The 15,208-nt window shown below is 41.2% G+C and overlaps 1 protein-coding gene across 1 annotated transcript in view; it reads right to left on the minus strand.

Annotated features, from left to right (window-relative positions):
- LOC134345052 (deleted in malignant brain tumors 1 protein-like) overlaps positions 1–15,208 on the minus strand; it is a 33,975-nt gene that overhangs the window by 6,848 nt on the left and 11,919 nt on the right. The window contains exons 4-5 of the mRNA XM_063045186.1: positions 9,169–9,480; positions 7,572–7,886 (exon numbers count right to left, since the gene is read on the minus strand). Coding sequence (XP_062901256.1) covers positions 7,572–7,886; positions 9,169–9,480 — 627 coding nt within the window. The remainder of the gene's footprint in view (positions 1–7,571; positions 7,887–9,168; positions 9,481–15,208) is intronic.

Here is a 15,208-nt window from a genome sequence, read left to right on the forward strand (position 1 = left end):
CTTGTCATATGCCTCCAGGTACTCTGTAACCTTGTCCTTGACAATCAACTCCAACAACTTCCCAACCATGGATGTCAAGCTAACAGGTCTATAATTTCCTTTTTGCTTCCTTGCCCCCTTTTTAAATAGCTGAGTGACATTTGCAATCTTCCAGTCCTCCGGAACCATGCCAGAAACTATCGACTTTTGAAATATCATCGGTAATGCCTCCGCAAATTCCTACAGCTACTTCCCGCAAATTCCTACAGCTGCTTCCTTCAGAACACAAGGGTGCATTCCATCTGGTCCAGGAGATTTATCTACCTTTAGCTTATTCAGCTTCTTGAGTAATTTCTCTGTCGTAATTGTGACTGAGCACACTTCTCTTCCCTGCCACCCTTGAGTGTCCGGTATACTGCTGTCTTCCTCGGTGAAGAATGATGCAAAATACTTGTTCAGTTCCTCTGCCATCTCCTCATCTCCCATTACAATTTATCGAGCATCATTTTTATCGGTCCTATCTCTACTCTCACCTGTCTTTTACTCTTTATATGCTTGAAAATGCTTTTAGTATCCTCTTCGATATTATTTGCTAGCTTCCTTTCATAGTTAATCTTTTCTCTCTTAATGACCTTCTTGGTTTCCTTTTGTAAAGTTTTAAAAACTTCCCAATCCTCTCTCTTCCCACTAATTTTTGCTTCCTTGTATGTCCTCTCTTTTGCTTTAACGTTGGCTTTGACTTCTCTTGTCAACCACAGTTGCATCCTTTTTCCATTCGAAAATTTCTTCTTTTTTGGAATATACCTGTCTTGCACATTCCTCATTTCTCGCATAAACTCCAGCCACTGCTGCTCTGCTGTCTTCCCCGCCAGTGTCTCTTTCCAGTCAACTTTGGCCAGTTCCTCTCTCATGCCACTGTAATTTCCTTTACTCCACTAAAATACCGACACATCAGATTTCGGCTTCTCTGTTTCAAATTTCACAGTGAACTCAATCATGTTATGATCACGGTCTCCTAAGGGTTCTTTCACCTCAATCTCTCCAATCACCTCCGGTTCATTACACTATACCCATTCCAGTACAGCCGATCCCCTAGTGGGCTCAACAACAGGCTGTTCTAAAAAGCCATCTCGCAGACATTCTACAAATTCGCTCTCTTGAGATCCAGTGCTGACCTGATTTCCCTAATCTACTCGCATGTTAAAATCCCCCACAATTATCATGACACTGCCCTTCTGACAAGCCTTCTCTATTTCCAGTTGTAATTTGTAGTCCACATCCCTGCAGCTGTTTGGAGGCCTATAAATAACTGCCATCAGGGTCCTTTTACACCTGCTATTTCTTAGCTCAACCCATAAAGATTCTGCACCTTCCGATCCTATATCACCACTTTCTAATTATTTAATATCATTTCTTACCAATAAAGCGATTCCCCCCCCCCCCCCCGCCTATCTTCATATCCTTCCGATAGACCGTGTATCCTTGGACCTTCAGCTCCCAGAGACATGCATCCTTTAGCTAGGTCTCGGTGATGGCCACAATATCATCCCTGCCAATCTGCAGCTGTACAACAAGATCATTTACCTTATTCCTTATGCTGCGTGCATTTAAGTACAACATCTTAAGACCAGTATTTGATACTTTTTGCTTTGTCCTGCCATTTACTTTGTACTCTGCATTGGAGTTTGTCCTTTCAAAGTGTACCACCTCACACTTCTCCGGGTTGAACTCCATCTGCCACTTCTCACCCCACTTCTGCACCCTATCAATGTCTCTCTGCAATCTTTTACAATCCTCTACACTATCTACAGCACCACCAACCTTTGTGTGGTCTGCAAACTTGCCAAGCTACACTTCTATCCTCACATCCAGGTTGTTAATAAAAATCACGAAAAGTAGAGATCCCAGAACAGATCCTTGTGGGACACCACTCGTCACAATCCTCCAATCTGAATGTTCTCCCTCAAGCACGACCCTCTGCCTTCTGCAGGCAAGTCAATCCCGGCCAAACATCCCTGGATCTCATGCCTTCTGACTTTCTGAATAAGCCAACCGTGTGGAACCTTGTCAAATGCCTTACTAAAATCCATATAGATCACATCCACTGCAGTACCCTCATCTATATGCCTGGTCACCTCCTCAAAGAACTCTATCAGGCTTGTTAGACACGATCTGCCCTTCAGAAAGCCATTCTGACTGTCCCTGATCAGACCATGATTCTCTAAATGCCCAGAGATCCTATCTCTGAGAATCTTTTCCAACAGCTTTCCCACCACAGACGGAAGGCTCACTGGTCTATGATTACCCGGACTATCCCTACTCCGTGTTTTGAACAAGGGGACAACATTCGCCTCCATCCAATTCTCCGGTACCATTCCCGTGGACAACGAGGACATAAAGATCCCTGCCAGAGGCTCAGCAATCTCCGCCCTCGCCTCGTGGAACAGCCTGGGAATATTCCTTCAGGCGCCCGGAATTTATCCTTCCCAATATATTTTAACAACTCCAACACCACCGCTCCAATAATATCAACATGCTCCAGAACATCAACCTCACTCATATTCTCCTCACCATCATCAACAATTGGCAGAAGTTAAAGTCAAAGTAAAACTTTGGGGAATATTCTCTGGACGCTGAGTAGCTCCCGGCGGATTAGAAGAAGGCGAATATCTCGTCAGTGTTTAAAAAACAATGTAGGCAAAAGCAGGTAACTATAGGCCAGTTAGGTTAACATCTGTAGTTGTGAAAATGCTTAAAAATATCATTATAAATGAAATAGCGTGGCATCTGGATAGAAATGGATCCATGAGGCAGACACAGTATCGATTCAGAAAAGGCAAGTCCTCATTGAGAATATAACGAGCACAGGCGATAGAGAGGAACAGATGGACATTATTTACCGAGATTTCCTGAAGGCGTTTGATAAATTGCCACATAAAAGGCTTATCCATAAGATACAGATCCATAGAGCTGAAGGAGTATATATTAGCATGGGTGGAGGATTGGTTAATTAATAGAAATCACCCAGATGGGATACATGAGTGTTACCCTGGTTGGTAAACAGTGGAGAGTGGAGTGCGTCGGGTGTATAGGTCATGGATGCATTAACCATCCGGAAGAGGGGACCGAGTGCATTGTATCTAACTTTGCTTTTGATACCATATTGAGCGGAAAAGTAAATTTTGCTGAAGATACAGAGAGTATGCAGAGAACACATCGATAGGTAAAGTGAGTGGTCAAAGGTTTGGCAGATGGCATGCAATGTTGGTAAATGCGAGATCATCCACTTGAAAACGGAAGAGCAGATTATTATTTAGGTGGTAAAATATTGCAGCCCACTGCAGTGCAGAGGGTCTTAGGAGTGCTTGTGTATGAATCTCAAAATTTGGTTTTCTGGAACAGCGGGCTATCAAGAAGGCAAATGGAATTCATTCCTCGAGGGATTGAATTGAAGAGCAGGGATGTTATGCTACGTATAGATGAGGCCATCCCTGGAATACTGCATGCAGTTCTGTTCTCCTTATTTAAAGGAGGATATACTGGATGTGGAAGTGGAGCACAGGTTTACCAGGTTGATTCCAGAGATGAAGTGTTAGACAATGAGAAGAGATTGAGGCTCCTTGGACTGTACTCGCTGGAATTCAGAAGAGCAGATCTTACAGAAATATATAAAATTATGAAAGGAATAGATAAGTAAGAGGCAGGAAATTTGTTTCCACTGGTAGGTGATACTAGAACTAGGGTATATAGGCTCAAGATTCGGCGGAGTAGATTTAGGACAGAGATGAGGAGGGACTGCTTTTCTCAGAGAGTGATCAATCTGTCGAATTATCGGCCCACTGAAGGAGTGGAGGCGACCTCATTAAGTATATTTAAGACAGGTTGGATGGATATTTGCACAGCAGGGGAATTAAGGCCTTTGGGAAAAATACAGGTCGATGGAGATGAATCTATGACCTGATCAGCCATGATCTTACTAAATGTCAGAGCAGTCTCGACGGGCCAGATGGCCTACTCCTGCTCCTATTTCTTATTTTCTTGTGTTCAAATGACATGGCGAGACACAGAACTGGTCATTCTCTGCATCTACGGAAGACCCCAGTTTGTGCGACTACTAGTACCACTGGACACGGATTTACAAGGTCGAGAGAATGGAACTGTCCCAGTGCAACGTCTTTTCAGTTAAAATAATCACTCCCGCACAGGTTTCCTGTCATTGTTGGATACGACGGGCAAAGCACAACCGTAGACGATAACGAGCTTTAATATCAGCAGCGTAGAAAGGTTTATATTTTTGACTCAGATTTGCATTCCTTGCACAGTCAAGTTGTGCAGTGCAATCTTTTGGGAAAAAAAATCAATCTTAACTGCATAATCTGAACTATTGCTGCGTCCTACTGGATATATTTCCATAAAGTCATAACATACGAACAGAATTAAAAGTAGGAGAAATTGTGTCGAATCTGGAAATCCAAATCAACGCACACAAGATGCTGTAAGGACTCAGTAGATCAAGAAACTTCAATGGAACTAGTCGACATTTCAGGCCAAGACCTTTCTTCAGGGCATGTGCAATTGTCCAGACTTCTAGAACCATTCCAGATTCTGCAGATTCTTGAAAGATCATCATCGATGCCTCCACGATCTCTTCAGCAACTTCTTTCAGAACAATGGAGTGTACACCATTTGGTGCAGGTGACATGTACCTTCAGACCTTTTAGTTACACAAGAACCTTCTCTCAAATTATGGTAACTTTACACACTTCATGTCCCCTGACACCTGGAACTTCCACCATAGTACTTGCGTCTTCCACAGTGAAGACTGATGTAAAATATTTATTCAGTTCGTCTGCTATTTTGTTGTCGTCTGTTACAATTCTGCAGCATCGTTTAACTGCGCTCTGATATCCAGTCTCACCTCTCTTTTACACTTTGTGCATCTGTAGAAACGTTTATGAGCCTATTTAATATTGGCTAGCTTGTACTCTTATTCCATGTTTACCTCCTTAATGATTTTTTACTTGCCTTATGTTGGTATTTAAAAGTTTGCCAATCCAACAGCTTCCGACTACTTTTTCCTCTATTTTATGCCCTCTCTTTGGCTTTCATGTTGGCTTGGTCGTCTCCTGTTAGCCACGGTCGTGTCATCTTTCCTTTAGAATACTTCTCTTTGAGATGTATATCTCCTGTGCTGTCCGAATTGCTTCCAGAAATTCCAGCCATTGCGGCTCTGACGTCATACCTGCCAAGTTCTGTTCCAGTCAATTCTCACCAACTCCTCTTTCATGCCTCTGTAATTCATTTTACTCCACAATAAAACTAATACATTGATTTTAGCTTCCCCTTCGGAAATTGCAGGGTGAATTCGATTACATTATATTATGAACTGTTCCTTTACTTTGAGGTCTCAAATCAGCTCGGCTTCATTGCACAACACTCATTCCGGAATACACGATCCTCTAATGGGCTCAACTACGATCTTCTGTGAAAAGAAATCTTGTTAGCGCTCTAGAAATTCACCTTACTAGAATGCAGCAACAATATGATTTTTCGAATCTACCTGCCTATTGGCATTCATTTTCTATCTCCGTTATAATTTGTAAGCCACATCCTTACTACTGTTCACAGGTATGTATGCAAATCCCCTCAGCGTATTTTTACCTTTATGGTTCATTAGCTTTACCCAAAATAATGCAACGCCTTCCGTCTCGATGTCACGTCTTTCCAATTATTTGATTTCATTTTTAACCAACAGAGTTATGCCGCCTCTTCTGCTTTCCTGCTTGTCCTTTCGATGCAATATGTATCCTTGGACATTATGTTCCCAGCTATAATCGTCTTTCAGCCATGATTAGAAGTTACTTAAAACATTCCACCTGCCAATCTGCATTTGTGCTGCAAGTTCATCAGCGTGGGGTGATTGATAAGTTCGTGGCCTGGGGTAGAAGGAGATGAGTTTCAAATGTCTTGCATGACCACTCAAAGCGCTGAACTGCATGTGCATGTAACAAGAGCTGTATAACTCATCTGCTTCTACCTTAGGCCACGAACGTATCAATCACCCCTGCTGTGGACCACTTACTGGAGGCCCAAGACGCCGACTTCTACAAAGAAGGGATTCGTATGCTCCACTTCGTATGCTGGACTAAGTGTGTAAATGTGGTAGGGGACCATTTTGAAAAATAAATGTGCTAGGTTTTCTCAAATTGACGTTCTACCTTAGGCTACGAACATATCAAACAGCCCTCGTACTTTCTTCTGTGTACTTTGTGCATTCGAATTTTATATTTTCAGTACTGTGTTCACCCTTTTTTGATTTTGTCCACAATTCATGTTGCAGCTCATCCTGTTGACTGAAATTTTGCCCTATCAACAGCCTCAGCATCTCCTAACTACACATGGTCTGTATTTGCAAACCAGTGACCACTTCCCCTGCACTATTATCCGCCTTTGCTCCGATACGTCTTGCATTGAAATACCTGGATCTCAGGACACTAGTGGCACCATGTTCAGCCTTTTGATTCCTAACTTCGTCTGAGGTCTTACCAACATTTGCCTCCACATCCTCTCCACTAGCTGTTCCGGCACTATGACTCCCATCCACCAACACCTTTAGTTTCAAGCGCACCATGCAGGATCAACATACCTTTCCGCTAGGATATTAGTCGCCCTCTAGTTCAGGTGCAAGATATCCTCTTACACACGTATTAAATTGCATGATCTTAACCAGGTATTAAATTGCATTACCTCCCTAGACTGGCCTCACCAGCATATGGGACAGTTAGCAATCCTCAGATCACAACCATGGACGTCTACTCTTTAAATCAGAACTACGGCACTCAATCCCTGCTGAAAACCTCATCACTCGTCCTGCTCATGTCATTGGAAATTGCATGAACCACGACCTCTGGCAGTTCATTTTCCCAGTAAATAATGCTGAGATATCCTAGACCGTGGCACCAGGAGGGAGCATACCATCCGGAAATCTTGTTCTCACACACAGTACCTCTTGTCCGATCCCCAAACTAATGAATCCCCTCTCCACACAGTGTACGTCTACTCCTCCCTTCTCTTCTAAGTCACAGAGCCAGACTCCGTTGCAGTAACCAGAAACCGGAAACGCATATAACTTGATCTGCCGAGTCCTATAAAAAAAATGAATCCAAGCACCAATACGTGCTGATGAAATCCTACCCCGAAACCACGATCCCTGCACCTTCCTCCAGCAAAAGCAAGTATGAGGTAGAGAGAGAGGGGCCTCGCTCAAATGCTGACAGACGATGTCGAAGGTGCCGCTTTCGTCTTCTCTCGACAGAGGATAGATTAGTATCGTTTCCCTTTAAACTACGACAGATATCAGAATGAATTTAAAATATATATTTTATCGTAATATTTCTCGATTTATTTGTAGATAAATCATTGAATCTATTTTGGCTTTAGTGGTAGTGTTGGTGGTTATTCGATAAGAGATAACAATACCAATTTTATCCAATATCATAGCGAAATTATTTTACAGTGGTATTTCAAGTATGCATCTCATTATAGAGAGATAAAATCATTCGCATGTCTGCATGCCTTAAGGAACTCCTCACCCGAACAGATAACTCCAGCATCTTCTTTGTGAATGCAATCGTTCTCGCCCCATGGTCTCGCCGGACATTGCCACAAGGCCGAATTATTCGCTGAGCACTTGAGGTTGTCCATCCAGATAGGACCTGAGCCTTGGCCAAACCAACTGGACTTCGTGGCATTAACAGCATGCCCACAGTTCAGTTCTTTGCAGACAACATGTGCATCTATGAAATCCCAAGCGTCATCGCACACGGTGCCCCAGATTCCGTTGTAATAAACTTCTACCCTTCCGGCACAACGACTTGCACCATTCACCAGCCTTACGGGAATATTATCTGCAGCACGAAATGATATTAATTAAATGAGTTGGCTTTCCGGAAAAAAACTTGACTAAGGCTTGCAATCAAGCAGGCTGGATAAATAATTGTCAAGTGTAACTTCATTACTCTGCTTAATATAAATTCTCAAACCACGGGCCATTTATCAGAAAGGAGAAGGCTGCCTTATGGGTGCTTGCAATCTGTAAGCTCAAGGTCAAGTATAAGATTGTTTAATTTCGTTTCCAGTACACAATTGAATAGGGAAACATTTTTTTCTCCGGTTAGAATGCAGCAGTAAATAAAAAAAAAAACATTAAGATAAAGAACACAATATTAAACCTACAGAATAAATATAAAATAATGTATATAATGTGACACAAGGCACATGACTGTCTGTACATAAGGTTATTCTGACAGGAAATGATAAAGCAGTGGGGGTTGAGTGTGTCGAGGTGTGTGATGTTGATTGGAGTTGTTGATCAGCCTGATTGCTTGGGAAAAGTAACAGTTTTTGTTTCTGATGTGTCTGGCCGATACTATGTAGCCTCCGCCTGATGGCAGTAGAGCAAACAGTCTATGAGCAACCACGTTTCGCAAATTGTTCCTTGAAGAACTGAGGATATTTGCGATGGATTGTAGTTTGCTCACATCCATTCAACAGTCCTCTGCACGTTTTGACAGTGCAATCTTTCTTAATTCCTTCCAGTCTGTGGTTCAAATGTTCACAGACTTGATCTGGCAGGAGTTTGAGACATATATGCTTATTTAGCTGTGATTACCACTGCGCTTAGAATATGATTGTGAACTTGAATTAGATCAGTTTGAGGCTCTCACTGTGGCGATGGTCAATCGCATCAATATCTCAACATGGACCTGGAAGTGAAGATAACTGTAGATTGTGATATACATAAGAGATTCTGCAGATGTTGCAAATGAAGTGTAACACACACAAATTGGTGGATCTTAGCAGGTCAGGAATCATCTTTCCCAGGAATACAGAGTGGTCGTTCTGGGTTTAGAACCTCCACCACGACAGTATTGTGGATAGGCTAACTGTAACAGTATTAGGCAGATGTTTGCCTGCCTTGCAAATAGGGAATCAAAAGGGCTAAAGTGGTGATAAATTATCCTTCCTTATAACTCGTTCCTGAGAAAGTCGAATCGTTTGATCTTTATTTCATTGTTCATGAGCTGATAAATAAGCAAATGGTATCCATGGGAATGGCATACTAGCACAGAGAATACACACTGTGACTGTACAGAGTACATACTTTATTAAGGAACAGAATGTTCTTACCAGAACAAAAGACACCAACATCACCACCGAAAGGTAGATGGTCCGCTTGCGTGAAAGTGCAGTTCCAGAGGTAGGATTCATCTCCAATACAATTGACGTTGCTCATTATCACAGGCCCTTTCCCGATTCCATATTTCCTGTCGTTGTAAACATTTACTGCGGAGCCGCACTTCAGCTGTCTGCATACCACATCTGCGTCTTTGAAATCCCACAAATCGTCAGTTACTCTGCCCCAGACTCCACTCTGATAAACCTCCACTCGGCCATCGCATCGGCCCTCTCCAGCAGCCAGCCGCAAATGCCACTGATCCGCTGAAAAATATAATTGGTTATCAATGTCCTTCGACATTCAGCATCATCATATTGTAAGCAACAGTTACACATCCACATGTGTCCAAGCTGGACAGAATTAATTAAATTAGATACTGTTGCAAATCTGCTATGCGACAGTTACCTGAAATATATAGTATAAAATGCTTACGCTCCAAGGGAATGTAAGAACATGTCAGAACTGCGTTGGCCAGAGGAAACCTAGCAGACTGAAGGAATGTTTTTTTTATTTAAAAAAATATATTATATATATAATTAATAAAGCTAAAGAAAAAACTAACTCATATAAGTTATTGAAAAAAAAATAAAAGAGAAAGAAGGAAAAAAGAGAACCCCAACTAACTAAAAATTATTCCCAGGAACTACAAAACAAAAGAGAGAAAATACGCATCAGGAACCAACTCCCGGAGCAATACGCCTTAGAATGATTTATATATATGAAGAAAAAGAAAACGATAAACGTCAAATCACATTTACTAAACATAAAATTGGAGGGAAACAATGTATATTAATTAAAATTAAATGATAATATTCAGCAAAAGAGCCCCACCTGCTCTCAAAATCAAATTGGGGATCAAAAGTTCTACTTCTACTTTTTTTCCAAACTAAGACATAACATTTCTTGGGAAAACCACTGAATTACTGCAGGAGCAGAGATATCTTTCCAGTTCAATAAAATAGCCTTTCTTGCCAACAATGTAACAAATGCAATTCCATGTTCGTTTGAAAATGAAATACCCTGAATATGATGTTGAATTTTTCCAAATAGAACACTCAATGTATTAGACTGTAAATTCATTTTCAGAGCTTTAGAAATTGTATAAAATAAAGATTTCCAAACAGATTGCAATGAGCGACATGGCCAAAACACATGTGACAAAGTAGCTACTTCATCTTTACAGCTTCCACAGTAATTATCGATATTAGGAAATATTTTGGATAGCTCTCCTTCGCTAAAGTAGAGCGGTGAACAATTTTAAACTGAATTAAACAATGATTGGCACATATCGAAGAAGAATTAACCATTTTCAAAGCTCGCAACCAATCTTCATTAACAAAACTTATATTAAGTTCTCTCTCCCCATCTTGTTTAATCTTTAGTGAGAGGGGGTCTTTTTGTAGAAAAAATTAATTATAAATTCTACCAACGGAGCCTCTCACTAAGGGATTCCTATTCAAGGAATTGGATGATTCAGAACATCCTGGAGGGAAGTTTGGCCGAAGATTCGTGAACCTCAGATGGGCATGTTACCAGAAACATACACCAAGATACCAATTTGGGTTACTTGGCTCCAACCCTCCACCTGTCATTTCAGGCACATATGCTCAACAGTTTACAAATTTTAACACCGCAGCTGCGCCGAAAACTCCTTGTAATACCATTTCTATGCATGGGCTTCAATTATTTAAATTAATTTATTGTATGCATTTCGTTGAAATTACTGTTAATTTGTTGGCCAAAAATTCAAAATTTGTGTATTAATAATGTGGATTATAGATAATTAAATTTCAATAATTGTTTTCTCGCGGTTTTAGCACTGAACATTCTTCATTTATTATTATATGCAGTTACTTAACTTTAATATTACATTTTCTTGAGCTACATTCTTATTTATATATTCCTTTATTTTTTATATTTTATTTTGTAAGGTTAACATAGATTACATTAATGCATTCATTTTAAAATTTCAACATATTTATCAATATTTATAAATCATGGATGAACGAAAATGTTCGTTTTTTTCATTATAAAAGCATATCAGCAGGTGCATTCTGAATCATTGCTGTATATTGGTTAATGTATTTCAGTATTGTTTTCTTGGCGTAGCGTCTTTATGTAGCAAATACACAGTCACGATGTCATGATAACTTTAACGCCGTGTCACGTGAGAACACTGCGGAAATGTGTTTTATCGAAACAAGTAAAATGGAGAGGGATTGCTGGAAAATTCAGTATTTGACAACTGGAAACTATTTTGTGGTATGCCACATTACAGAATTCCGCACTGCCCCATCTGTTTCCGTGGGAATTTTATTATATGTAGCAGTGATGAGAGGATATTTTCCTAACATCAGAGAGAGAAAAAAAAACTAGCCCTCATGTTTCAGATTGTAGAATGAAATCTTCCAATTGTTCGTTACTTAAAGTCGCTTTTAAATTGTTTGTAAAATATATAATTCAAAGACAATTTTCCGTCGTTATTCTACGTTGTACAAATCAATTGCCCTTGGTTGCAGCTTTCATAACAAGCTGATTCCAGCCCGTGACTATTATATAATTCAATAATTGTAGGGAAATCGTTTTAAAATTTGCATTGCGTTGCAAGTAGGAGACGACTTGCATTTGCTCCCGCACACAACCAGAAGCTGAAGCCACAATCAAGAGGCCAATTTGAATTGCATTTCTCGGCTATTTCTGATATCTTAATGCCACGAATTCAGATTTTCTGGCTCTTCAGATGCCCAGTACGTCTTATGACACTTTGAATATTCTATTTTGTTTAAAATTTCTAGCAAACGTCCCTTTTCTATCTCACTGTTCAACAATTTACTCGCTGTCTATTCACTCCAACTGATATCGCTCATCGGCCTCTGCATGTAGATTCAGGTTTAGATAGAGATTTATTCATTACATCCACTTTGAAAGATCGAGTGAAATGCATCAACAGCCAACATAAACTAACAAAGCGCTAGGGGCAGCCCGCTAATGTCGCCATACACACCGACGCCGACCTAGCATTCCCACAATGCTGGGGAGAAATACTGAAGTAGCAACAGCAAAAACAAAAAATCAATAGCAAAGCAGCTTCCGTTCTGCGTTCAGACTGCAGTCTGCCGCGCAGGGCTAAATCACCATATTTTCTGTAAAGAGGAATCTTGCCTGACAGAGCTGTTAGAGTTCTTCCAGCCAGTAACAAATAGTGTGGAAAAGGAGAGGAAGTAGATGTCTTTTACTTGGATTTCCTGAAGACCTTTGATAAGGTGCCATACATGAGGCTGCTCGACAAGATACAATCCCATGTCGTTCAGGAAATATTGTGACATGGATCGATCAAAGGTTCAGAGGTAGGAGGTAGTGAGTGGGAATAAAAGAGGCGATTTCTGAGTGGGCACAGCTAACGAATGTTGTTCATCTGTGGTCTTTATTGGGAACGTTGCTTTTCAATAGCAGCATCTGGTGTCAGCGAAATGTATACAAGGACGTGGCAGACCAATTGAATAATTACTTTGGTTCTGTCTTCACTAAGGAGGACATAAATAATCTTCCAGAAATAGTAAGGGACAGAGGGTCCGGTGAGATGGAGGAACTGAGCGAAATACATGTTAGTAGGGAAGTGGTGTTAGGTAAATTGAAGGGATTGAGGGCAGATAAATCCCCAGGGCCAGATGGTCTGCATCCTAGAGTGCTTAAGGAAGTAGCCCAAGAAATAGTGGATGCATTAGTGATAATTTTTCAAAACTCGTTAGATTCTGGACTAGTTCCTGAGGATTGGAGGGTGGCTAATGTAACCCCACTTTTTAAAAAAGGAGGGAGAGAGAAACCGGGGAATTATAGAAAAGTTAGCCTAACGTCGGTGGTGGGGAAACTGCTGGAGTCAGTTATCAAGGATGTGATAACAGCACATTTGAAAAGCGGTGAAATGATCGGACAAAGTCAGCATGGATTTGTGAAAGGAAAATCATGTCTGACGAATCTCAAAGAATTTTTTGTAACTAGTAGAGTGGATAGGGGAGAACCAGTGGATGTGGTATATTTGGATTTTCAAAAGGCTTTTGACAAGGTTCCACACAGGAGATTAGTGTGCAAACTTAAAGCACACGGTATTGGGGGTAAGGTATTGGTGTGGGTGGAGAATTGGTTAACAGACAGGAAGCAAAGAGTGGGAATAAACGGGACCTTTTCAGAATGGCAGGCAGTGACTAGTGGGGTACCGCAAGGTTCAGTGCTGGGACCCCAGTTGTTTACAATACATATTAATGACTTGGATGAGGGAATTAAATGCAGCATCTCCAAGTTTGCGGATGACACGAAGCTCGGTGGCAGTGTTAGCAGTGAGGAGGATACTAAGAGGATGCAGGGTGACTTGGATAGGTTGGGTGAGTGGGCAAATTCATGGCAGATGCAATTTAATGTGGTTAAATGTGAAGTTATCCACTTTGGTGGCAAAAATAGGAAAACAGATTATTATCTGAATGGTGGCCGATTAGGCAAAGGGGAGGTGCAACGAGACCTGGGTGTCATTATACACCAGTCATTGAAAGTGGGCATGCAGGTACAGCAGGCGGTGAAAAGGGCGAATGGTATGCTGGCATTTATAGCGAGAGGATTCGAGTACAGGAGCAGGGACGTACTACTGCAGTTGTACAAGGCCTTGGTGAGACCACACCTGGAGTATTGTGTGCAGTTTTGGTCCCCTAATCTGAGGAAAGTCATCTTTGCCATAGAGGGAGTACAAAGAAGGTTCACCAGATTGATTCCTGGGATGGCAGGACTTTCATATGAAGAAAGACTGGATGAACTGGGCTTGTACTCGTTGGAATTTAGAAGATTGAGGGGGGATCTGATTGAAACGTATAAGATCCTAAAGGGATTGGACACGCTAGATGCAGGAAGATTGCTCCCGATGTTGGGGAAGTCCAGAACGAGGGGCCACATTTGAGGATAGAGGGGAAGCCTTTTAGGACCGAGATTAGGAAAAACTTCTTCACACAGAGAGTGGTGAATCTGTGGAATTCTCTGCCACAGGAAACTGTTGAGGCCAGTTCATTGGCTATATTTAAGAGGGAGTTAGATATGGCCCTTGTGGCTACGTGGGTCAGGGGGTATGGAGGGAAGGCTGGGGCGGGGTTCTGAGTTGGATGATCAGCTATAATCATAATAAATGGCGGTGCAGGCTCGAAGGGCCGAAGGGCCTACTCCTGCACCTATTTTCTATGTTTCTATGTTTCTATACATCCTGAAATGATTTTTCACATTGTTTGTCAATGATTTGGATAATGGAATTGATGGCTTTGTGGCAAAATTTGCCGATGATACGAAGAAAGGTGGAGAGGTGGTGACTACTGATGAAGATATCACATTGCAGCTGGACTTGGGTAAACTAAAACAATGGGCAAAAAAGTTGCCAATAGAAAACTGTGTCAGGGAATATATAATAATGCATTTTGGTAAAAGAAACAATAGCCGGGACAATTATCTAAATGAGAAGAAGGTTCCAACATTAGAGGTGCAGAGGGACTTAGAACATAGGGACTTCGTGAAAAACTCCCAGAAGGTTAATTTACGGGTTGATTCTGTAGTAAAGTCATATATTACTTTGGCATCTATTTCAAGCGGGATATATTGTAAAATCAAAGAAATAATGTTCAGCCTTTATAAGACATTAGTCACACTGCACGTTGCATAATGTTGGACCCCATATCTCAGAAGGAATGTGCTGTCATTGGTGAGCGTCCAAAAGAGGTTCAGAGGATGATTCAGGGAATAAAGGGGTTAATATCTGAGAAGAGCTTGGCAGCTTTGTGCCTTTAGTCTCTGAAATTTAGAAGAGTGCGGGAGCATCTAATTGAATTTTATCTAATGTTGAAAGAACGAAGCAGGTGGACGTGGTTGGGTGTTTCCTAGTGTGGTGGTATAAAGAACCAGAGGGCACAGCCTCAAAATTAAGGTATGGGGATCTTTTTCGACAGAGGTATTGAGGAATTCGTT

Source organism: Mobula hypostoma, chromosome 4 (assembly GCF_963921235.1).
Source record: "Mobula hypostoma chromosome 4, sMobHyp1.1, whole genome shotgun sequence".
Lineage (NCBI taxonomy): Eukaryota > Metazoa > Chordata > Chondrichthyes > Myliobatiformes > Myliobatidae > Mobula > Mobula hypostoma.